We start from the raw sequence: 24322 nt of genomic DNA, 5'->3' as shown, positions 1-24322 counted from the left end.
ATAAATAGTTTTGCTAAGTTCAGAAAAATTAGGAAAATTTATACGCAAAAGGTCATTGATGTATCTGCAACAAAGAGGTGTAGAGGAATGATTGTCAATTAAATATTTTCTCTCATAATATAAAAGAAAAAGGTTGGCTAATGTAGAGCTAAAATTAGCTCCCATTGCAATGCCATTAATTTGTAGAAAACATGAATTACCATTTTTGAAAAAATTATTGAAAATACAAAATTTAAAAAGACCAAGAAAAAACAATTCATTAAAATCAAGGGAATCCTTGACCGAATTAAAAAGTTCTGACACAAAGCTAATTTTAGCTTTTACATAGAAATACACATTTTATAATTAGTATGTACAGGACTTGAATCAAGGGCGCCATATAGGGGGGCAAGGGGGCTCGAGCCCCCCCCCCCCTTGAAATTAGAACTTCCTTGATTTTAGTACTTTTTCTTTGCAAAAATGTAAAAATATTTCTTCTCCATCCAGAGTTGAATAAATTATTAAAAATGTCAAATTTTAATGACTCTAATCTGTTCTGAAATCGGTTTCCATGGGGAAAATATTCTGCTAACCACGGGGAAAATATTTCAGCCCCCCCCCCCTTGCAACTTTGCATATGGGCGCCCATGGCTTGAATTACTTATAGGCCTATGAAGCCTGGCTTAGAAGCCCCAATAATGACAAACTATATAGAAATTTGTTCTAAAATTAGGCTTTAATTTGTTTGTTATGGTGTTTTACATTAATAGCGATTTATAAAGTATATAGCAGCGTGGCTTTTAACATTAAAACAGGGTTTTTTTGCTATATTTATCATAGCCTTTACCATATGCAATTCGAAAAAAGGTATGCACATGCAACTCTGCAGCACTTTTGTCAAATGTACTGCTTAGGGATTCCCCTGTGTTTGCGCCTTGCTTAATGTCCTAAAATTTCTAAATCTGACCATGTTTATGTACATTCATTGCTTTGCCAATATTTTTTCCAGTGATTATGATCCAAATTTATTTAACACCTTAACTCAAAATCTTAAATTTAATATTCTTTATTTGCACATTTTATTGCTGTGTAGTAAATATTATAAGCAGTTTACAATAAACTATAAAAAATTTAGAAGTGCTTAAAACTGCATAACATTGATAAATTTCTTCATGCTGAAAATTTCCCTTTCTTTTCAGATTCACCAAATAGTGTTATGTTTGGTCAAATTGAACTTCTTCCTGAGCAGTTGTTTCATAGAACAAGATTTTCCGTTGCTTTTGTGAACAAAAAACCTGTTGTACCTGGTCGTATCCTTTGAATTTGTACCTAATGATGAAGTTAATGTTGAATAATGTACAGAAAAATTAATACAGTACAGAACCTTTTATCCGAGATCCAGAATACCGGGAAACTAGAAAAACGGTAACTTTTTACATGATTTTCCCGCCATTTTTTAAGATACGTTTTTGGCAATTTTTTGATATATCTTAAAGAATATAAACAATTTCTTAACAAATATAGTATTATTTGTGTATAACTCGGGAAATTTAGTGCAAAAACAAACTTTAGAGTTGAGGAGTCATTTGACACACAGGGCAAAATTTCCAAAATATTTTCCTGAACAAAGACCATCAAAATTCCGACTTTTCCCCTACTTTATTCCAATTTAAAACTAAAGAAATAAGTACTGAAGCATTCTAATGCTGTTTTTTGTTGAATGGCAGAAATTAAAACCTTTTAGAGCGTAAAAGTGAAAATGCTGAATACCAGATTCTCAAGTTCTGATAGTTGATACAGTGGAGCCTAGAAATCGTTAAACGAAGGACTGTAATAAGGCTGCAACAACTTAAGAAGCAAATTTTTATTGATGTTAATTCAATGCGACTGTTAACAACTATTATAATTTCAAAAGCGAAATTTCTACAAAAGAAAAAAGGAAATATTGAGTTCATTTCTGAGCAGTTTTCTTCATATTTTAAGATGCATTACTATTTAGTATGATAATTTTGGTCTTATAAACAATTGGCAAAAGGCGGTTTTTAGCGAGTCAGAAAACCGGGAAATTCAGATATCTGCGATAGCGATGGTCCCGAACATCCCCAATAATTGGTTCTATAATGTATATGCGTTTAATTCTATTTTGTTTTCACAGAATTTATTTTCATTTAAAAGTGTCTCATGTATTTTTATTTTTTTATTTGTAATAGCTCTAGGAGCACAATCTTAAGACTTGTCAGAAAAGAATAGGTGTAATTTCCGTGTAATGATCAGACGTACAGTGAAACCCCGTTTTTTCGTTTCTCAAGGGACTGAGTTAGCAAAACGTAAAATGCAGGAAAACATAAAATCCAGGAAATACATAGAAAGCAAAAATCAAATAGAAAAAATTAAAGGTAGTAAAGATGACTCTTTTAAAATATATAAGATCTATGTTTTACAAAAGCAGCACCATTTTAGATCATTTTAACTCGTTTAGTTAGTGAATCTGGGCATTTAATTTGAAAATGGCTTTTGATTTAGTCATTGAATTCAAAGCAAATGCCTCATCTTCCTGCCTTCCTTTTTTTCCAGTTTTTTCCCCCTGGTCTTTATGAGAAAGAAAATTGTCTTTCACTATTTATAAGTTCTTTAATGCAATATTTGAAAGGAGGAACGGGCTCTGCTTCCGGTTCTTGTTCAGCTTCTTTGGCAAATGGGAAGTCAATAAAGTTATCTACGGATGGAACTGTAGCTTTTACATTTTCGTAGATTAAATTTCAATAGTGTGGGTTAGCTTTTAAAAAGCACTGAAGGAAACACAATTTATTTTCCAATTTTTCTTCTTTTTGAGCAATCACGATTGCTTTTTGCTTTTATTTGACTGTTTTGATGTCCATTGATTTTATTTTCCCACCAATATCCTCTGCAGCATCACCGTCGACCGGCTCCTCACTATGCTGCTCCTATACAGGGTTCGTAAGCTCCTTCAAAACTCCTCCAATACTCCTTCATTTATGACATTTTTTTGAAGGGCCCTTCAAACTCCTTCATTTTGGTTTTAACTCCTTCAAAACTCCTTCTTTTTTAGTTCAAGACTACATAATCTACCTCTATGACAGAAACTTAAAATACGTCGATTGATAACTAACTTCGTCAAAGCGATTTTAATGTAGTAATTTCGTGCATTTATTTTTTTCGATTTACAAATTGATCATAGTTAATTCATAAAAGTTGAAGGTGAGAATTTTATTAGTAGACTAAGACATTTCATAAGTGAAGTAAAACATGCTTAAATGGTGCTTGGCTATTTTTTCATGATTATTGTTTTTCCCTCCACCACACTCTCCGCAGCAAAAGTCAGATTGTTTAATTATTATTTAAATATTTAAAAATACATAAGTAGATGCACTATATTAAGTGATTGCGTTTAAAAAAATTGTTAATTGCAGTTATGATATTAAGTGATCATCATTAAGTGATGTCATGCTTTGAGGAGGAGACGAGCTCATGAAATTGTGACAAGGGGAAGAGAGGGTGACAAAAAGTGACATCACACAGTTGTTGTAACAATATGTTTGTAAAAAATATGACATGACAAGAAGAGGAGTTTGGTGTGAAGTGTGACACTTTGTGATAAAGAGTGCGGATGGTCAAATATATTGAGAAAAAAGCGTGACATCAGTTAATGACACTTCATTAGTACTCCTTCAAAATCTCATTTTACTCCTTCAAAACTCCTCCTAAACTCCTTCATTTTATTTCTGAAATTGAGTACGAACCCTGCTATAGCAAAAGCAGTCTCCAGGTTGCGTCAATATCCTACACTTACACACATACTAAACAACTACACACACACAAACACCTACACACACATACACCTACATACACATACACAAACACTCATACACACAACTACCTGCACACAGACACAAACACACATGCCTACACACACATACACATACCCCCCTTCACACAAACACACATTCATACACACAACTACCCACACACTCATGCCAGCACACAGACAAACACATATGCCCACATACACATACCCCCTACACACATACCCCCCCCCCCACACACACAAACACACACGCCTACATGCACACACTTGTGATTGCAAAAAACATAATTTGAATTCAAGATGACAAAATTCAAATTAATTTTTTTTTGTTCTAGGAAAAACCTAAAATGCGGGAAATTCATAACTAGCTAACTTTTTATCGAATTAAAACTGACACCATTAGTGTATGGAAAAACTGGGACCTGATGAAAAAAACGTGAAATACGAGAAAAATGTAAATTTGGGGTCGTATATTGGGGGTTCATTGTATTTTTAATGCCTTCTAAATTTTCAAGTCTATGGGAGCATAACTCACTTTTAACAAGCAAACCCAGCTTTGAGTGAGCAGTACTTTGTGACTCATAAAATTTCTATTGATTTCCAATTCAGTTTATACTTTCTTGGAAAAATTCCTTTAATATTCTGAAGTGAACCAAAAGTTACTGATGAATCATGTAATTTGAGAACATGTGATGACAGCCCTTTTCCTTAATTAGTAGAGTAGAGAAACATCTGTTGTATAATTAAAAACTGAGCGTATCTATGTATGTCCATGCTTCTTCTCCCGAATGACAGTGAACTGACCATCGAACCAGGTATCGATGGATTTGTAATCTTCTCGTCTTCATGTTTGGCTATTTAACATAATCCTCCGATAATAATTAGCGGAGATATCAATTTAAAACTATTAATTATGAAGCTTGGATTTCAAAATCAAATCCTTATTTTTCGAAGGCTTTCCTCCATTCAAATTATTATTCAGTGCTTCATCTCAACTTTCCGCAACAGTGCTCTTATTAAAATGTATAGCGTGAAAAAAATCATTGAGATGACAGATCTGTTGCCATTTCTTTTCTCGAATATGAACAGGTAAAATTCTTGTTTTTGTTTTGAGGCTTTTCCTGTAATCAGAGGATTTAAAATGTTTACTTTTTGGGATTTTTCCGCAATTTGCCGCAAAATTTCACTGGATATTTTAATGTGATTCAATAGTTTACTCTCTAAATATCACCTACAGTGGCCAAATTGAAACTAAATTGAAAAAAAAAATTGCCAAGTTGACGACAAAACTTGGTGACAAAAGACTTGCGATATATCGCCAAGTGTCTGCCAAATTATAACAGTATTTGAGTTTACATCAAAATTAACAATAATTTCCCCCTAAAAAAGGGCAAAAGACCCCTTTAGAAACACCTAAATGCAACCAAAAGGGGAGGTGCATAACTAGACCCCACTAGGAGTATATGTACCGAATTTCAACTTTCTAGGACATACCGTTCTTGAGTTATGCGACATACATAAGCACATCCGCACATATATACATACATACAGACGTGACGAGAAAACTCGTTGTAATTAACTCGGGAATCGTCAAAATGGATACTTCGCGTGTCTATACCTTCTTAGGCACTTATCCATGTGTGGTGGAGTCGAAAAAATAAACTCAACATTCATTCAGGGGTGAGCAAAATGGAAATTAAGGTCGATTTTTGAGTGAAAATGTTTTGGCAAGTACAATACTTCCTTTTTTGTAAAAGGAACTAGAAATAGTGAAGATCAGGGCTCACACTAGAGAAAAAAGTAAAGTGGAATGTCCCACTCTGATCAGAATTGTAAGCGGGATTTTAAAAATTGAAATGGATTCTTTTTTGAATTTCTCGAACAGTTTAGATTAATATTCATTTGAACAAAATATTTGCTCACTGATTTTTAGATCTGCGCTACTTACTGATTTTTAAATCTATTCTACATACCGATTTTTAGATCTACCCTACTTATGCGAGTAAAGAAGAAACCTGAGCAGTTTTGTGTGAAATAATTCCCCTTGTTTTTAGTGTGACCCAGCTTAATTTGTTTCAGAAAATTTGTTTGCACGAATCCATTTGTAATAATGAGCTATCCTTTTTTATATACCTTTATCGTTTTTAGCTATAGTTTAAGTGTATGCGAGTGTTGTTGATTTTTAAGCTATTGCATACCCAATAGGGTGGAACGAAAAAAACGAAGTTTTTATTTTCGAATCGTAATAGTGCGGAAAAGTTGCGATTGGTGAAGACTTACAAAACAAAACAAAGATTTTTAAAATCGGATAATATCTTCCGATCCCGCAACGAGCCTGAATATTTGAAAAAATGGAAAATTTCGTATTTTCTTAGTGATTTTTCAAAAATTTTGTTTTATGTTTCTTTTTAAGGCTCTAATATGGAAAAGTTACGATTGGTGAAACCTTCAGAAATAAAAAAAAAATTTGAAATCGAATAATACCTTCTGATCCAAAACCAAGCCTAAAAAATCGAAAAAGTTGAGAATTTCAGGATTTTTCCGAATTTTTAACATTTTTGGATCAATGTACTTTTTCAGGCTACAGAATGGAGAAGTTACGTTTAGTGAAGACTTCAAAGTGAAAAAAAAAATATCTTTTTGAAATAAAACAATATCTTTCGATCGCGCAACGAACCTACACGTTTGAAAAAATGTAAACTTTAAGCCCTTTTTTCAGCTTTTTTTTTTCCTTTAGTTTAACGATCCTCATAAGTTCGGTATAAAATAATAATAGAAGAACGTTTGTTTATAAAAACAAATGTGATATTTTAGTACTAGAGCCTGCCTCTTAAATTGTTCACATGGCCCTTTAATCCCGCGATACTCATATTTGTTTATGCCGCTTAGTACAGTGTATGCATCTAATACGCCCCATTAGCGATATAAAGAACCGCAAAAATTTCACAGACGGTGCCATTCATGTTTACAGAACAATTCAAACCTATCGATATTTACCTGAGAATCTAAAACAAGTTGTTTACTAGGGTGGAACGAAAAAAACAAAGTTTTTATTTTCGAATTGTAATAGTGCAGAAAAGTTGCAATTTGTGAAGACTTTGTGTTCTTGTTTTTTTCCCCGGTGTTACAGGGAAAAGCCTTTAAAAAAACTCTACATTACACATAAACATTAATTTATTTCTTGACTTTTAAGGTATCTTCGAAACATGTAAAACTACCATTCTTTACAACAATGAAACATTTTCAAATAATAAAAAGTTATAAAATATTTACCAAATTTACAATCCAGTATACAAGTCTTATTGTTTTAAGTGTTAGTTGTTGAAGCTAATTTATAATCAGATTTTTTGGAAAATTCGGGCATAGTTGATCTGGATTTCAATGTTGCTCTTATGTAGCCATCTTTTGATTTAAATCTACACACTTTGAGTGAAGCCTCCGTCATTAGCTTCACACATCTTTCGACAGCTTGCGTATGGCAGAGGAATAGTTTTATATCCCAGTCGGGTATAGTGCATGTTACAATAAAATTTTCAATGTCTTTGTTAGGAACTTTTCGAAGAAAAGGTGGAGAAGATAGCTTTGTCGTGTTCCAATTAATAATCTCTGTGTAACCTTCTGCTTCGAAATTTAGAGATGGAATGACAAAGTTTCTAATGCTTTTGCCTTTAGAAACAGATTCTCTGGCTTTTAAGACGTTTTTAAATGCTAGTTCTCTTATGTGCCCCCTTTCATTAAACACCATTGCCATTAATAAGTTTTCGGGATGCGCAAAGAAAGAGTTTCTTTCAATGACAGGGTAAACAACTTGTTTTAGATTGTCATGTAAGTATCGACAGATTTGAATTGTTCAGTAACCATGAATGGCATCGTCTGTGAAATTTTTGCGGTTCTTTATTTCGCTAATGGGGCGTATTAGATGCATATACTGTACTAAGCGGCATAAACAAATATAAGTATCGCGGGATTAAAGGGCCATGTGAACAATTTACAGGCAGGCTCAAGTACTGAAATATCACATTTGTTTTATAAACAAACGTTCTTCAATTAGTATTTCATACCGAACTTATGAGGATCGTTAAACTAAAAGAAAAAAAAAGCTGAAAAAATGGCTTAAAGTTTACATTTTTTCAAACATGTACCTTCGTTGCGCGATCGGAAGATATAGTTTTATTTCAAAAAGATTTTTTTTTTCACTTTGAAGTCTTCACTAAACGTAACTTCTCCGTTCTGTAGCCTGAAAAAGTACATTGAACCAAAAATGTTAAAAATTCGGAAAAATCCTGAAATTCTCAACTTTTTCGATTTTTTAGGCTTGGTTCTGGATCAGAAGGTATTATTCGATTTCAATTTTTTTTTTAATTTCTGAAGGTTTCACCAATCGTAACTTTTCCATCTTAGAGCTTTAAAAAGAAACATAAAACAAAATTTTTGAAAAATCACTAAGAAAACACGAAATTTTCCATTTTTTCAAATATTCAGGCTCGTTGCGGGATCGGAAGATATTATCCGATTTTAAAAATCTTTGTTTTGTTTTGTAAGTCTTCACCAATCGCAACTTTTCCGCACTATTACGATTCGAAAATAAAAACTTTGTTTTTTTTCGTTCCACCCTAATACCCAAGTATCGTTTTTTCTAGGGCTGCAGGTCAGAGAGAAAATGACCAGCTCTGGGAATTTTTGAGCCTTCAACTCCGACTCTTACCCCAAAATCGGCCCGACTCCCACTCCGCAAGCAGTGGCAGAGTTGCAGACTTTGAGGGAAAATGACTGGCTTCGACTCCAATTCTTGGAATTTTAAACCTTCAATTTCCAATTCAAATACAAATACAAATACAAAAGTGACGACCAGCAACAGGCTCTGGGCCCAGCTAGACTGGTCCTAGTCAATTTACAATCCTCAGTGAGGATCAATGGCCCTCTTAAAACTATCTACTCCCGTACTCATTACCAGCTCTTCCGGTAAACTGTTCCAAGGTTCCACTACCCTGCTAAAATAATAATTTTTCCTAATATCCATGTTTGCCTGAGATTTAAGTAGCTTAAAACAATGACCCCTTGACCTGTTTTCAGTGCTAAACTTCAGCCCCGTAACATCTTTCATTTTAATAAATTTAAACAACTGAATCATGTCCCCTCGGTCTCTTCTTTGCTAGCCCATAATTAGTCCTATTCTGACTCTTCAGCTCTGGCTTTTTACCTATTTTGCGGATTATCTGCTGATTCCCTTTTCCATGGTAGCTGTGCCACCCTATTTCATGGATAATCAGGAGTTTACAGTGTTTACTTTATTAGGGAGAACAAGAGAAGGTAGTTACCATATTTTCCTGCGTGTAATCCGTGGATTATCTGCTAAAAAAGGCAAAGTTTATGAGGTGCAGATTATACACAGCCGCGGAGGATCTGTGATTTCCCCCCCCCCCCCCCAACACCAACGCATTGAACCTCAATATTTTTACAGTAGGATTCACCGATCGAGACCGTACACCGACTGGATGTTGTTTATTTTACGAAGCATGCATGTTCTTCTTCGCTGCCTGCCTGTATGTTGGTTATTTTACGTTGCTTGAATGTTCCTCTTGGGCGATTCAGGTCATGTAAAATAAGCAAGATTACAGTGAAATAGGTAGCCATTTGCACCCATTGCAAGATTAGACCTTTTGCTCCTTTTCCTTGACTCTTTGTTTTTAAAGTAATCTGTGCGCACTGTAATCAAGATTTCAAGAAGAAATCATTATCTTTTAGACTATATTTCAGATTAATTTTGATTATGCCTTCAAAGTGATTACTTTTTCACATTTTTAGTTTAGTTGCTCAAATGGTATGTTAAATTCAAACTTTATCTTTTTACATCGTTTTATCCGCGGATTATACGAAGCTTTTTTCCTTTAGGGCGATTTTAGGACCTGAGGATTATAGGCCGCCCGCGGATAATACGCAGGAAAATACGGTGTCTGGGAAGTCACCCAAACAAATCGGTAGAGCTGGCAGCTAAATGATGATAGTACTCAAATGATTGTGTCTTCTAAAGGGGTGTCCCAAAATTAACGCAAGATTTGAATTTGCCACCATTTTTTCCATAAATTGTTGGCAGCCATGAAAAAAGAACAATTTGACAGTTGAGAGTTTAGGGTTAGTAAAAATGGGGTGTTATTGTACCATGCAGCTAGAGAGAGTGAAACATTTCAATGACTGCATAAGGCATTTCCTAGTCGCGTACTCTCTCATTTCGGTTATCAGAATTGGCACCCTAGATCGTGTGATTTAACATTTTTAAATTTCTTCTTATGGGATTATTTGAATTCAAAGGTCTATGTCCACAAGCCTACAACCACCCGTGCATTACCGTGTTGCGATACCAATAACAGTAACTGCTTGACCAGCCTCAGCTTTCATTATTTTTGAAACAATTGTTCAGTAATGAAAGCGTGTTATTGTATCGTATAACCATTTTTGATTACCCTAAACTCTCAGCTGTCAAATTGTTCTTTTTTCATTGTTGCCAACCATTTATTGCAAAAATGGCGGCAAATCCAAATATTGCATTAATTTTGGGACACCCTTTAGTTGGGTTAAACTGACTCAATCATATTTCAAAAAAGAAAACAAATTTTATAAAAAATTGACACACATAGAATGTTTTATATTTAATTTGTGTTTTTCCACTGCTTAAAATAGTTTTGTATCACAGACATGTTAACTAAAAAATATTTATTTTTCTGAAAATGAATTATAAATACAAATGTGACAACCAACAAGAAGGCCCCAGCCCAGCTAGGCTAGTCCTAATCAGTTTATTACTCCCTATGAAGATTGATGGCCCTTTCAAAGCTATGTACCTACTTGTAAAAAAAGCAGTCAAAAACTTTGTACTATGGAATTCTATACCATAGCACTGATGAAGAGGCTTGCATTTGACAGCCCCGAAACAGCTGTTTGCTGAGTTTTTAACTCTATTTTAAACTTTATTTGTACTTTATACATGTTGTTGTCGTTTTACTTATGTACCTACTTGCAGGGCCCGACTAACTAAAGGTGAGGCCCAAGGACCACAGTGCTTTGGAGGCCCCCTCTCTATTCTATCACATTAAGTCAATGCAAAATAATGTTTAACAATATTTTAGAGGTATGTTTTCAATTAATAAATCATTAGAGTATGCCCCATTTAGAGTATGCTGTTCAGTTTTGGTCTCCTTATCTTGAGAAAGACATTAATGTTTTGGAAAGGGTTCAAAGGCGGGCTACAAGGCTAATAAGTGGACTTTTTCATTTAGATTATGATTCCAGGCTTAGAAGGCTTAAAATGTACAGTCTTGAGCAAAGAAGAGACCGAGGGGACATGATTCAGCTGTTTAAATTTATTAAAACGAAAGATGTTACAGGGCTGAAGTTTAGCACTGAAAACAGGACAAGGGGTCATTGTTTTAAGCTATTTAAATCTCAGGCTAACATGGATGTTAGGAAAAGTTATTATTATAGCAGGGTAGTGGAACCTTGGAACAGCTTACCGGAAGAGGTGGTAATGAGCAAGGGAGTAGACAGTTTTAAGAGGGCCATTGATCTTCACTGGGGATTGTAAATTGACTAGGACCAGTCTAGCTGGGCCCAGAGCCTGTTGCTGGTTGTCACTTTTGTATTTGTATTTGTATTAATTTTCATTATTTTCACAAAAATGCATGATTTTTTAATGCTATGTATAAGTTTTTAAAAAATCAGGGACCCTGAGGAAGATGGGGCCCTAGGCCCAGGCCTAGTTGGCCTGTGCGGTAATCGGGCCCTGCCTACTTGCTCATTACAGCCTCTTCCGGTCAGCCGTTCCAAGTACTCACAACCTTACTAATGTTGTATTTTCTCCTAACTTCCAGGTTAGCCTGAGATTTGAATAGCTTAAAGCAATGAATCCTCAACCTACTTCAGGTGCAAAAACCTTATTAACACATTTCATTTTGATGAATTTAAACAACTGAGTCATGCAAGGGCGCCCATATGCAAAATTGTAAGGGGGGGGGGGGGCTCAGACATTTTCCCCATTGAAACCGATTTCAGGACAGATTAGTCATTAAAATTTGAAATTTTTAATAACTTATTCATTAATGACTAGAGAAGAAAAGTTTTTTACATTTTTAAAAAGAAAAAAAGTACTAAAAGAAAGGAAGTTCTAATTTCGAAAGGGGGGGGGGGGCTCGAGCCCCCCTTACCCCCTATATGTGCGCCCATGGAATCATGTCCCCTCTGATCCTACTTCGCTCCAGGTTATTCATATTAAGTCTGGTATCATAATATAAATCTAAAAGCCCCTTTACTATAGACACGTTTAGTGGTGACGTCAGGGTTTGCCAGAAACTCGGGGAAGTTTCCAATTATGCCGTTGCTATGCGCGTTGCTAAGGAAGAAACAACATAGGATCTTCGTACGAATAGGGTTAGAGCGATGTTTAATTGATGGTTTCTTGCCAATTAAATGCTTTAAATAATTTTTTTAGTGGTTTCAAGTCACATATAAGCCACCTGTAGACATCATTTGACGAGTATCGATAGTTTTTACATGTGAATCGGGTTAAAATTCGACAAAACATAGACTTAAGTGGAATACAAGTGTGTTTTCTAGAGTTATACTCTTCTTATTGTTATTTCTTTTTCTTAGGTGGGAGGAGAACAGCTCCGCCATTAGAGAGGGTCTAGAAAGACATTCCCCCTTCCCCGCTTTCGGAAAATTGCTCTATTTCTATAAATTTGGGCGTATTTTTTTTTCTTTCGATGCAATATATGCATTGACTGTATATGATTTGCAACTCCCCCTCCTCCTTTGTTGAAAAATTTGAAATGACGGGACGAGGGAGATATAATTTTTTTAAATCTTGTTTAAAGCTTAGTAAGAATTTCAATATAATTATTTTCTTCGGGCGGGATTTTTTAAAAAAATTGTATAAGTTATTTTTTGTTTGTGAAAGGAGAATTTTTACTTTACTCGATTGTGATGCTTGTTTGCATTGAAATTATTTTTTTTTTCGGGTAGGAGGGGGATGTTAGGTTACATTTTCCTTATCCTAATGCATGTTTGATCAAGATATTTTAATTTAAAAGTTTTTCTTTAACCCACACATAATTTAAGCTAAACTCCAATTGAGCTCTATTCCGAATAGGAATAAAAACTAGCTTGAAGAAATTATTATAGTTCCCATTGAAACTAGAAAAAAACTAATATGTATATCCTCGCCCCCCAAAAAGCAATTACTTAAAATTACGAACAGCAAGAAGAAATATCCCCTCCTCCCGAAGAAAAAAAGAATTTAATTGAGCTATGCATTGCAAATAGTAGAACAAACTGAAATTTTTAATATATATTTATGTATATTGATATAAAAATATGTATAACACGATAACAAGTAGAGTAAATTAAAATCTTCCGCCTCGGAATACAAAAAAAAAAAAAAATAAATAAATAAATAAATAAATAAATAAAATAAAAAAAAAAAATACTCGTGACAATTCGAATTCTGACTTTCACCCAAAGAGCCCGAAGGAATGAAGTTTTATTAAAATATGCATTAATTACTGGAACAAATGGAAAAAAAATCCTCCCCCCCCCTCCCCCGTCTAGGTATCTGACTTGGCTGACATGGCCTCTCGTCTTCTAAAGAAAAGAATGCAAACAATTCAATTAAAGCTACTCCTGTTGCTCGAAAAAAAAAGAAAGAAAGAAAGAAATTTCACCCTAAACTTTAAAAGAAAAATCTCCCCCCCCCCAAAGCATGATATTTCAAATTTTCTAGAAGGGTACATGCAAAAGGCAAATAGTCAATGTATGTTGCGCCGAAAAACAGCAAAAATTACGCCAAATTTATAAAAATATAGTTATTTTCCAAAAGCATGAGAGGGGCAATGCCTCTCCTGATTCTCTCAAATGGCAGACCTGCCCCCGTCCCCCCAAAGAAAAAAAAAACAATAAGACGAGTGCATAACTCTAGAAAAAACACTTGTATTCCACATAAGTTTATGTTTTGCCGAATTTTAACCCGTTTCACATGTAAAAACTATCGATACTAGTCAAATGATGTCTATGGGTGGCTTATATGTAACTTGAAACCACGAAAAAAAATATTTAAAGCTTTTAATTGGCAAGAAACCATCAATTAAACATCGCTCTAACCCTATTCGTACGGAGATCCTATGTTGTTTCTTCCTTAGCAACGCGCATAGCAACGGCATGATTGGAAACTTCCCCGTGTTTCTGGCAACCCCTGACGTCACACTAAACGTGTCTATTATAGTGCCCTTCTCTGAACCCTTTCCAACGAAGAAAGAATTCTTTAACTTACCCAGATGTTCTAGTTACTCCAGTTCGGTGTGTTGAGCGTTTCGCAGATTTGTCTCCTACAGAAGTTGCAGATCTGTTTTCCTGTGTGCAAGTTGCCCAGAAAATAGTTGAAGAGGAATATAGCACTAGATCATCAACTATTTCTATTCAGGTTAGGAATTCTTTAGTTATGATTATATACTTGCATCATAGCAATTTAAACTAGTACTACTCTGCAGGATATCAAAATGGATGGACAAATAAGATGTCAAGGGGGGTATGGCATGTAATAAGTTCTGTATGTTTTAAGAGTAAAAACTAAGTTATTTTACCAATAATTTCTATGGAGGGGGGAGGGATGAAAAGTTCAAAGTTTTAACAAAAAATTGAAATTAAAAAAATATGCACTGGCAAATGATATTTGACAACATTAAAAAATCCTTTTTGGTACAATTAAATACATAGTTTGATACAGTTGAAGATCTTTAAACTGCTGATCTATATAATCCAATCCTCAATAAACCATATAATGTTTTATAAGTAAACAATAAGTTGTACAGTTAAGAAACACTATTTCTGCACTGGAAATGGGTGTTCCCATAGGGTATATTCCATATATGCCGTATACTCTCAAACATTTTTTAGACATATTATCAGGGTTCGCCGATATATATCATGATATATATAACGATATATATCCAATATTAATTTTGAAAATATCATGATATTTTTCAATGTTTATTTTTTCAACTAGGATATTTTCAATATGAAAACTAGATTAATTATAGTAATATTGTTCATTCATTATTGAAAATCACTAAAAATTCATGTACTTTATTTTTATGATGTATTACTACATCATTAATTTATACATCATTAATCATTAAAAATGTAATATTAATTTTTTTTATATTTATGAAATTATTAGTAATGTAACCACTTTAATTCAAATTAAAAGTGCCTAATTATATGTTAAACGTTGATTCAGAATAAAAGAAAATGTTTTATGGCTGTGCATCAACTAATGCATGTTTTTTATTTCTGAATCATATGACTGTGTAAAAGTAGTCAACAAAAGAAAAATGAGTAAAACAGCTAACGCTAAATTAATTCCATTAAAAGTAATAAAAATATAAAATGAAATATTAGATATAAATAATGAAAGAAACTTTAATCTTAAGTCTGCATATTGTAATAATAATGTTAGAAAAAAAGGAGGGATTTGAGGATGCATTTACTATTTTGAAGACTAGTTTTGTGCTGATTGAAAATATTCTATATAGTATATCAAAGTGTCCGATACGTATCAAAATATCGGATGTTTTCAAAAATATTGTAACGGATCCGGTGCGACTTCCAACTCTCTTGAAAGGACGACACAGTTCTTGATTAGGAATACAGGAAATTTATTTACCTATGTACAGGGAAGATCGTCAACAACTGCTAAATTAATCATCAGCAATTAAGCAAATATCACACCACACCGAAAACTCAACGGTTACACACGTATTTACTTCCAAATACGAAACACAACACAGCGAAATGCCTCGCAATAAACAGAGCTAATACACTCTCAGTACAAATTCTCAATCAAAACGAACTCTTTATCATGCATAACGGCTTTTTATACACACCGAAAGAGACCTCTCAACTATTCCAGAAAATGCTACACCGTTCTACACTTTCTTATTTCATTCACAAATTTTATCAATGAAAAAAAAGAATAGGGGGATCGTATACTTCAACCGAATGTATAGGGGCTGTATATTCATTACGGGAAACTATTTACAGGTTACGTTACTACAATAGTTACTATTTACAGAATTTGTAACAATATGATATTTTCGAACCCTGCATATTATGTGTATGACCGCATACACATATTGTGCATAATGGATTGCCGGGAGTATACCCTCAGAAAAACTGATGGGAACATCACTGACTGGAAACATAACAGCATTCTTCAAAAACATTACATTTTGAAACTGTTTCTCATCTTTTAACCATAATCCAAAGCTTTTAAAAGCACAATAGTATTTATTCACAGTAAAAAGTAACAACAACTTACTAATAGTATAATGCTGTAAAAATTTTAGCTTCTTACTCAAATTTTAAGAGAGTGCTCAATGACCCCTTCATTTAACATTAGCCACAGCATAGAAAATGCCACAAATTTGGAAACATTTAATTTCTGCAGATGTTTTTTGTAAATAATTATTTTATTGCAATGTATATGCATATTACTAGTGTATATTATAATATGTAGCATTGCTTTTACAGTTCAATTAATTTTACCCCCTCCCCATATTTATGAAGTTTGGGGGAGGGAGTTGAGCATCCTCTTTCGATTGAAATAGGAAGCTAAAATTCCTCCAGTATATTAATATCCACAAGTCTAAAAATATTGAGGGGTGTCCTGTTATCTAGGAGAAATCCAACATTTTTTTCACATGTATTTTTGAACCACCCTGTTCTGCATACTACAGCACAACCTTGATATCTCAAATCTCTCGGGGCGGGAAAAAAATTCGAGATATTGAGTTTTCAAGTTATCAAGGTTTTAAAAAAAATTACACTATTAACTCTCACAATTACACACACGTACACGATATGTATTTATATATGTGCTATGGGACCACTTAGATTATGATCAATAAAGTAGTCTTCAATATTTGATTAGATTTGAAATTTTATAATTGTTGAAAGTGCACAGGATGAGATTTTGAAATGAACAACAATTTCAACTTGGTTTTTTCACCTAAAAATTTAAAAATTCTAATTTTACCTTCAATCAGTTACGCCACATTCAGCCACTTTGTAGGAGTTTAAAAAGCAGAATGATGAAAATGAGGAACGTATTTTCCGTTTTCGCTTGAAAACTGACGAACGAGAAAGCAGCCCCCTTTCCTCAAAGTGGACAACATGTTCGAGAGAAATGCACAAAGATTCTAAACTTTGGGTATACACAGCACACCCGCCTCATACCAACGCTCCCTTATCATCTTACCCCAATTCCCTATTCACAAAATTTCCAAGAAAAGGGATGAAAAATTGTAAGCAATTGACCCTGGAACTGGTTTTACTACAAAAATTGCTAAAGAAAAACGTCAATTGAAACTCGCTTCTGTGCAAAAATTTCGACATATCAAGGGTTTTGAAAAATAAATTTCGAGAGAACTATGGAAAATACATAGTGGTTTTAATAGAAAATGCTGGGGAAATTTTTTTTTTCGAGACATCAAGGGTTTCGAGATAAAGAGGTTCGAGATATCAAGGTTTGACTGTACTTGATAAATTTGTGAAATCAGCTATATAACACCAAAATCTTTATAATTCAAAACCTCTTGTTCCAAGGTGTGTATTATAACTGCTCTCCACTGTATATTGCAGGTATTTGCTTTTTTTTTGGTTATTTTAGCAACTTATTATGCATTTGTTTGTTTTTATCTTGTTCTTTTTGAGGTGATATTCTACATTAAATAATTTACAGGATGGACCAGATGCAGGACAAACCATTCCTCATGTACATGTACATATTCTGCCCAGAAGACCTGGAGATTTCGAGGAAAATGATGATATTTATAGAGAAGTAAGATTTTAATTTTTTTTTGCAATTTGATGAAACAAAACAAAACTAACTTAAACTGTCTTTAAACAAAATGAAACTGTTGGTCAAAAATAAAGACCTTAGTCATATAGCTCCATTTTTAGGTACTAAAATAGGAGTTCCTCTAATTAAGAAACATGAGTATATGCAATTGTTATTTCTTTTTATAAAGGGCGTTTTTTAAGAGGCAGAAAACTTGAAATGGAAATAAAACACACAAAAAAGGTCTTTAATATTCATGTAATTTGCTTTGTTTAACACTTTCAGGTCTGAGCTATTTCGACCGCATATCTCCCTCCAGACTGGGGTTTTTTAGCACTTTGCATGATTTTTTAAAAAACACTTGGAAGATGTGTGTTTTGGTAATTTTTTTTATTACATTATTTTGAGATGTTTTCTTTCGTAATGAAGGATCTATTTGAATGAAATAAAAATCAATTTTTAGTAAGAAATTAGCAAAAAAAGCATGTTTGACACTAAAAAAATGTTCCGCATAGGAAAACATCATTTTTAACCAACAAAAAACCATTTTAAGTTAACATAGACTGAACTAAAAACGTACCTAAATCTTGAACAAATATCTGAAAATAGGTTTAATTTGCAAATAAAAAGTTTTGATAAAATTTGCTGTAGTATGGTACATCTCAAAGCACAAATTCGAATTTAAACCCCAATTTAATCACGTTTCATGTAGTTATTTCTTTCTGAATTTTTTTCTGAAAGGAAAAAGTTCGTAGATGACATATAAAAAGGCTAGAAACGTACATAACTCTTACTTTCATAGCTAAGAGAGTAAATATTGGGCCCCGAGAGAATCTCAGGCTTAGTTAACTTTACCAAAAACGGAAACCCGAGTGACGCTCGGGCATAGACCTCAAAGTGTTAAAGATAATTTAAGGCATTAATGTTTGGGTATGATTTCGTGCATGTAGCCACCGCACGTGCTGAATGTTGGCAATAAGCCACAGAATTTTGACTTCCAAGTGCCGCATTGTCCCTGGCTTATCAGCATCGGCTAGGCACTTCACATATCCTCAGAGGAAATAATCCAAGTGTGTCAAATCGCAAGGTGTGCCTTATAGGCCTGTGGAAACATTGGTCCTTATATCTTCAGAAATGATGAAGGTCAGAACGTTGCAGTCAGTGGTGAGCAGTACCGAGACATGATTAGTAACTTTCTTGTGGATTAATTGCAAGGAATAAACGTTGCAGACAGGTTTCAGCAGGATGACGCCACATGACACAGAGCATACTACATACTGTCTACAGTCAGTGGTGCGCAGTACCGAGACATGATTAGTAACTTGCTTGTGGTTTAATTGCAAGGAATAAACGTTGCAGACAGGTTTCAGCAGGATGGCGCCACATGACACAGAGTCTGCGAGGCAATTAATTTGCTGAAAATAACATTTGCCGAAAGAATATCCATAAATGGACCTGTTAACTGGCCACCTCCTTCTTGTGATGTTCTGCATGTAATGTTAAGCCATTAAAAATGCATGATTGATTAAAACTGAAAAGACTTCTAAAATAAGAAAAGGATCAAATTTAAAAAAGAAAATCATTGACAAGGCTGTTGATGTATTGTAGTGGTAGTTCTGGAAAAGTTATCATTTTTTTTGCACAATTCTAAGATCTATTTTGTATCCTAATTATTTATTAAAATGATTTTAATTGTTTCAATTCATATTGAACCTTTTTCCAATTTTGTAAAATTTTAAAATATTCGAATTTATTCTTAATGGGGGGATTGGGATAGTTACGAATTACAATAATATACATATGTATTATATACAAGGGCGAATATTTAAACTTTCCAGTACTGGAATGCCAATGAGAAATCTTGAGATATGACCAAGTTTATGTGAAAAGGGTATTTATTTTTCCAGAAAAGCAGTACAAGAACTTTTCTGCTACATTCCTGTCACCATATATAAACTTAGCATTTTGAAATTGTCTTATCTGCCTACTCCTTTAATATTAATACCAAAGGCGCCCATATAGGGAGGTAAGGGGGGCTGGAGCCCCCCCCCCCCTTAGAAATTAGAACTTTCTTGCTTTTAGTACTTTCTTCTTTGCAAAAATGTAAAAATATTTCTTCTCCAACCATTAATGAATAAATTATTAAAAATGTCAAATTTTAATGACTAATCTGTCCTGAAATTGGTTTTCATGGGGAAAATATCATGCTAAACCACGGTTAAAATATCCGAGCCCCCCCCCCCTACAATTTTGCATATGGGCGCCCATGATTAATACCATAGTGAAACTTTTAAGCATGAGCATTTCAGTATTTTAACTGAAATTAATATGATTTTTAATCATAAGTCAGAATAGAAAATTGCAGAGATGTATAGAAAAAATTGGTCCAGTAATGTAGTTCTCCCAAACAGATTCTAGTTTATTTAGTTTACCAAATGCACAAAATGTTTGAAATACTTCCACTTGATTTAAGCTATTACTCTCTTATTAATGTGTGTTCCAGTTGAATTTGTATTACATTTATTTAGTTACTTTTATAGTATTTGAAAATATGTTATCTGGTTTTGTAAATCCTCCAGGAGTAAAGATTTCTAAATGTTCTTTCTGAGACTTTGTCCCATGACATTAATGTATGGATTCCAAATTGTTTGTTTCTTATGTTCTGCTATGGCATTTCCACTAAGATTTTGTAAGTCCTCCATATTTCCTAGGACTCTTGAATACATTTACTTTGAGTAATATACCTTCATGGCTTGAATAATTCCTTCATCATACAGGGGAATCAACACTTTTTTCTCACTGAATTTCAGAAAATACTTTTAATCCAAAAAGTTTTTTTTTTTCTTAAATGATGACAGTTAACATAGTTTTCATTACAAAAAACAATGTATTTTAAATGTGCTTATTAAGGGGATATCACACGAGAGAAATTACAGGACATCGCAACCGCAATAGCAACCGTAACGCTATCCGGAACTGGTTTTTCTACTCACTTCCACAAACGATCGCTCCAAAATTCTCGTGTGCTATGGAAATTCGCAGTTGCTCGTATACGGGCAAACTTTTTCCTCCGCTAGAAAAAAATTGCCTTTAATTCTGGGCAAGTTACGAAGGAACCAATCAGGGCGCTGGGATTTTGTGACGTCAGGCAGCGTCACTGTAAAATACATTTGCAATCGTGGCGACAGAAATGTGGGGATTCCTTTTTATTGTTCTATTTATTTTATGTTTCAAAAATTTTCAGTTACACTTTAAAAAACGGATGAGCGACATTTAATCTTTGATTTTACATCTGATTTTGAATTTAAATTGCTACTTATATGTTAGTTAACATCAGTGCGAATTTTATGCATTTCTTAATTTATATTGCTGTTTTTCGTTTCATTGGGTTTTTGAAAATTGTTTTGCACAAATGCAATGGGGTCGTTTCCAAAATTTTAAACGTATTTTTTTCTGAAAGAGCATGCTTCAAACATAGGATCTGACCATTTTTTAAATAATTTGTTTTTGTTTAATATTTTTAAAAAATTACTTAAATTGTTGCGCTTTCATTGTTTACATTTCTGTCGTGTGACGTCACGAATGATGAAATGCCATTCGTGTTGACATTCACAGAGCAAAATATTTAATTCGCATTTTTACTCATGTGTATTTGTGACGTCATCAAGACCACGCCTTGTTTGAAAAATCGGACATTTAAAAAAATTAATTAAAAAATAACAGTTGGGAAAATGAAAGTATTTTTGGGTCCAAGTTATCTTTTTTTTGCTTTTTCTATCAATTTCAGTGATAAAAGTACTACTTTTGACTGGAGGAAACCACTCCATTCTGATACTTGAACAATTACAGTAAATTTTTTCCTTGAAAAAGTTACGTGAAAATTCCTTTTTAAAAATCATAGCATTGAAGCTGTACTTTTCTTTTTTAATTCAAATTGATGGGTACATACAGTATGTACCATTTGAAAATACTTAAAATGTAGGAGAATGTGAGGCAAAGTGAAATGGTGAAATATTTACTCTACTTTTAGCTCCACCTATTTAGTAATATTTTGACTGTGTAGTAACACATGTATTCTCTATTCCAGTCAAGAAAAATAATCCCTCAGAAAATAAAAGAATATGATAATACAAAGAATTTTTTAAAAATGATTGCACATTGTAATATTTTGTTGAGATGTCAAAAATTATGTTTTGCATTATTAAATGATAAAGTTATTTTTATTAACATTTGAAATATTGATTGAGACGTACTAATATTCAATGCAGTTTTAATTTGCTCAGTATTAAGATTATTTGTATTATAAATGCTTGTATAGCTTGTATAAATGCGCATCATCGTTTCATTACATTTTTTTAAAGCGTCACTTTATTTTTAAATGTCTGGAACTATTTTAATAAACTCGGCCACAGATGTTCCTGTGTGCAATATGTATCTAGTAGCGTTATATTTGTGTAGGTTAAAGTGTTAGCACATCTTCAATATTTTTATGAACTCGAAGTTTAAAAAAATAACTATGAAAGGCCTATTGATCAGAGTTTGCTGCCTTTTCTTTTTTTTAATTTTTCATGTTTGTTTTTAGCTATGAATTTAGGTATAATTTGTTAGAATTAAAATTTCTTCTTACCTATCAATAAGTGACTTATAATTCCTATCTAAAATTAAGATTTAATTTAGTAGTTATGGGAAAAAATAAGCCTAGAGAAGTCATATATTCTGTATGTCTTCTTTAAATGTAACAAGAGTATTACTTTAAATCAAACATTCAATTAATAGTAATAAAAGTTTCTCTTTTTCTGAAATTTTCACCATAAGTTCTACAAATTAATGTTAAAACTCAAATATGCATTTAACAGGAGGAGCTTTGGAGACTGCATGAAATAATAATTGATGCTCTAGCTCTGAAATCATTGCCTTGATCATTTCCCCCCCCCTTTTTTTTGCCATCTTTTCACAAACCCACATACAATTAAAGCTGCAAGAGCTGCATTAAATATTTGATTACTAATTTCATCCATAAGTGTCAAATTAAAGCGACGCAGTGTGATAACCAAATGCAGAATTGACAAAAAGCGATGAACAAGCGCAAGCACATGGATGTAAACTAAAAAAATGGTAGCCCCCGTTGTGAACAAATCGAGCAACCGGCAGCAACCCTGTAGGCAACTTCCCTTCCGAAAAACCAGTTCCAGATAGCGTTGACGGTTCCTATTGCGGTTGCGATGTCCCGTAATTTCTCTCGTGTGATATCCCCTTTAGGTGTTGATGAGGTGGCTGGTCTTTGGAGGAGGGGGGAGTCGGCTTGTGACCAGAGTAGTACATGTGTTATGGGGAAAGACGCGCCACACAACTGGATGGGACTTGGAAATTCTGATAACAGTAAATGATCGATGATATTAACTGTGATCACATAAAGTGACGTACACTCTATATGTACTTTTATTGTATACAAGAGTGTATCCCTTGTACACGGTTAGTAATTCGTTCCGTAAAATGTCGGAACTAAAATATATGAAACTTTTTTATAAATACTTTTTTTACGTATTTTTTAACCTAATTAATCATGTACTGTATTGTATCAAAACCATGAACCGTGTTATAAGAGACCTTGAAATAATGTAAATCAACGAATGCGTACTGTGTTATACCAAAACCAAGTCATAAGGTGCAAATTTTATAATTGCTGAAATTCCGGCTCAATAGAATATACAAACGAAAACTGGCTACCAGAACATACGAAGACCCACTGATTTAAAAATAAGAGTTGTTATAAACAATAAAACTTAATTACTTTACATACCTCAAATTAAAACTGTTATGCATAACAAGAAAAAACTTTATCAACTATTTTTACTAAGAACAAAATGCATTCTACAAGAAAAAAAATCTGAGCTTTACTATAGCAATAAAGTTTGTCTGAGCAACAACAACAAAACAAAATATAAAATAAAATAAATAGCATTCTATTTATTTCATTTCATATTTTATTTCAAATATTTTTTATTTATCGTTTGCCAAATTTAGCTTACGTTTAATCCTAATGTTATTTTCTTACAATGCATTGGAAACAAAATAATTTTAATCTTTTTGCTTTTAGAACACTGACGAGAAAAATAAAGTATGTATTTAAAAGGTAAAAGTTAGTGTCATACGGGAAAAAAACCGAAGACACAGTTTTTCGTAAAAGTTTCATTAAAAAAAAGTAAAAACTTATTACAGTGATAATTTTTTGACAATATATTGAACAAAAACGAAATTCCTTCTTTTTAAAAATTCGTGTTGCATCAAAATCAAGTTTTGTACCCGTGTAATATCGAAACTGTGTTATAATAGTCCTGAATTTGGTACTGTATAATATCGAAACTGTGCTGTAGAAGTACTGTGTTATACGAGGGACGCCTGTACTTGCACACAAAATAATTATTCTGTACATGTAATCACATGCTATATATTTGTATTATACTGACAACATACACGTTTCTTTTTTTCATTTGTTTTAGCTTGAGGCTCACGATAAATCAAAGGATGTCAAATGGCGATCGAATGAAGAAATGGCAGAAGAGGCTGATAGATTAAGAAAAAAAGTTAAAACTGTACATAAGTTCTAATAAAAACAACAATTTAATCCAACA

The 24322-nt window shown here is 33.3% G+C and overlaps 1 protein-coding gene across 1 annotated transcript in view; it reads left to right on the top strand.

The window, feature by feature from the left end:
• Nucleotides 1-24319, top strand: part of LOC129229225 (nitrilase and fragile histidine triad fusion protein NitFhit-like) — a 41579-nt gene extending 17260 nt beyond the window's left edge. Inside the window, exons 7-10 of the mRNA XM_054863486.1 lie at nucleotides 1179-1289; nucleotides 14128-14273; nucleotides 17592-17690; nucleotides 24191-24319. Coding sequence (XP_054719461.1) covers nucleotides 1179-1289; nucleotides 14128-14273; nucleotides 17592-17690; nucleotides 24191-24298 — 464 coding nt within the window. The 3' untranslated portion in view covers nucleotides 24299-24319. The remainder of the gene's footprint in view (nucleotides 1-1178; nucleotides 1290-14127; nucleotides 14274-17591; nucleotides 17691-24190) is intronic.
• Nucleotides 24320-24322: the final 3 nt, after the last annotated feature.

The sequence above is a fragment of the Uloborus diversus genome, chromosome 9 (genome assembly GCF_026930045.1).
Source record: "Uloborus diversus isolate 005 chromosome 9, Udiv.v.3.1, whole genome shotgun sequence".
Classification (NCBI taxonomy): domain Eukaryota; kingdom Metazoa; phylum Arthropoda; class Arachnida; order Araneae; family Uloboridae; genus Uloborus; species Uloborus diversus.
Note: the sequence above shows the minus strand (reverse complement) of the source record. Positions and strands in the feature narration are given on the sequence as shown.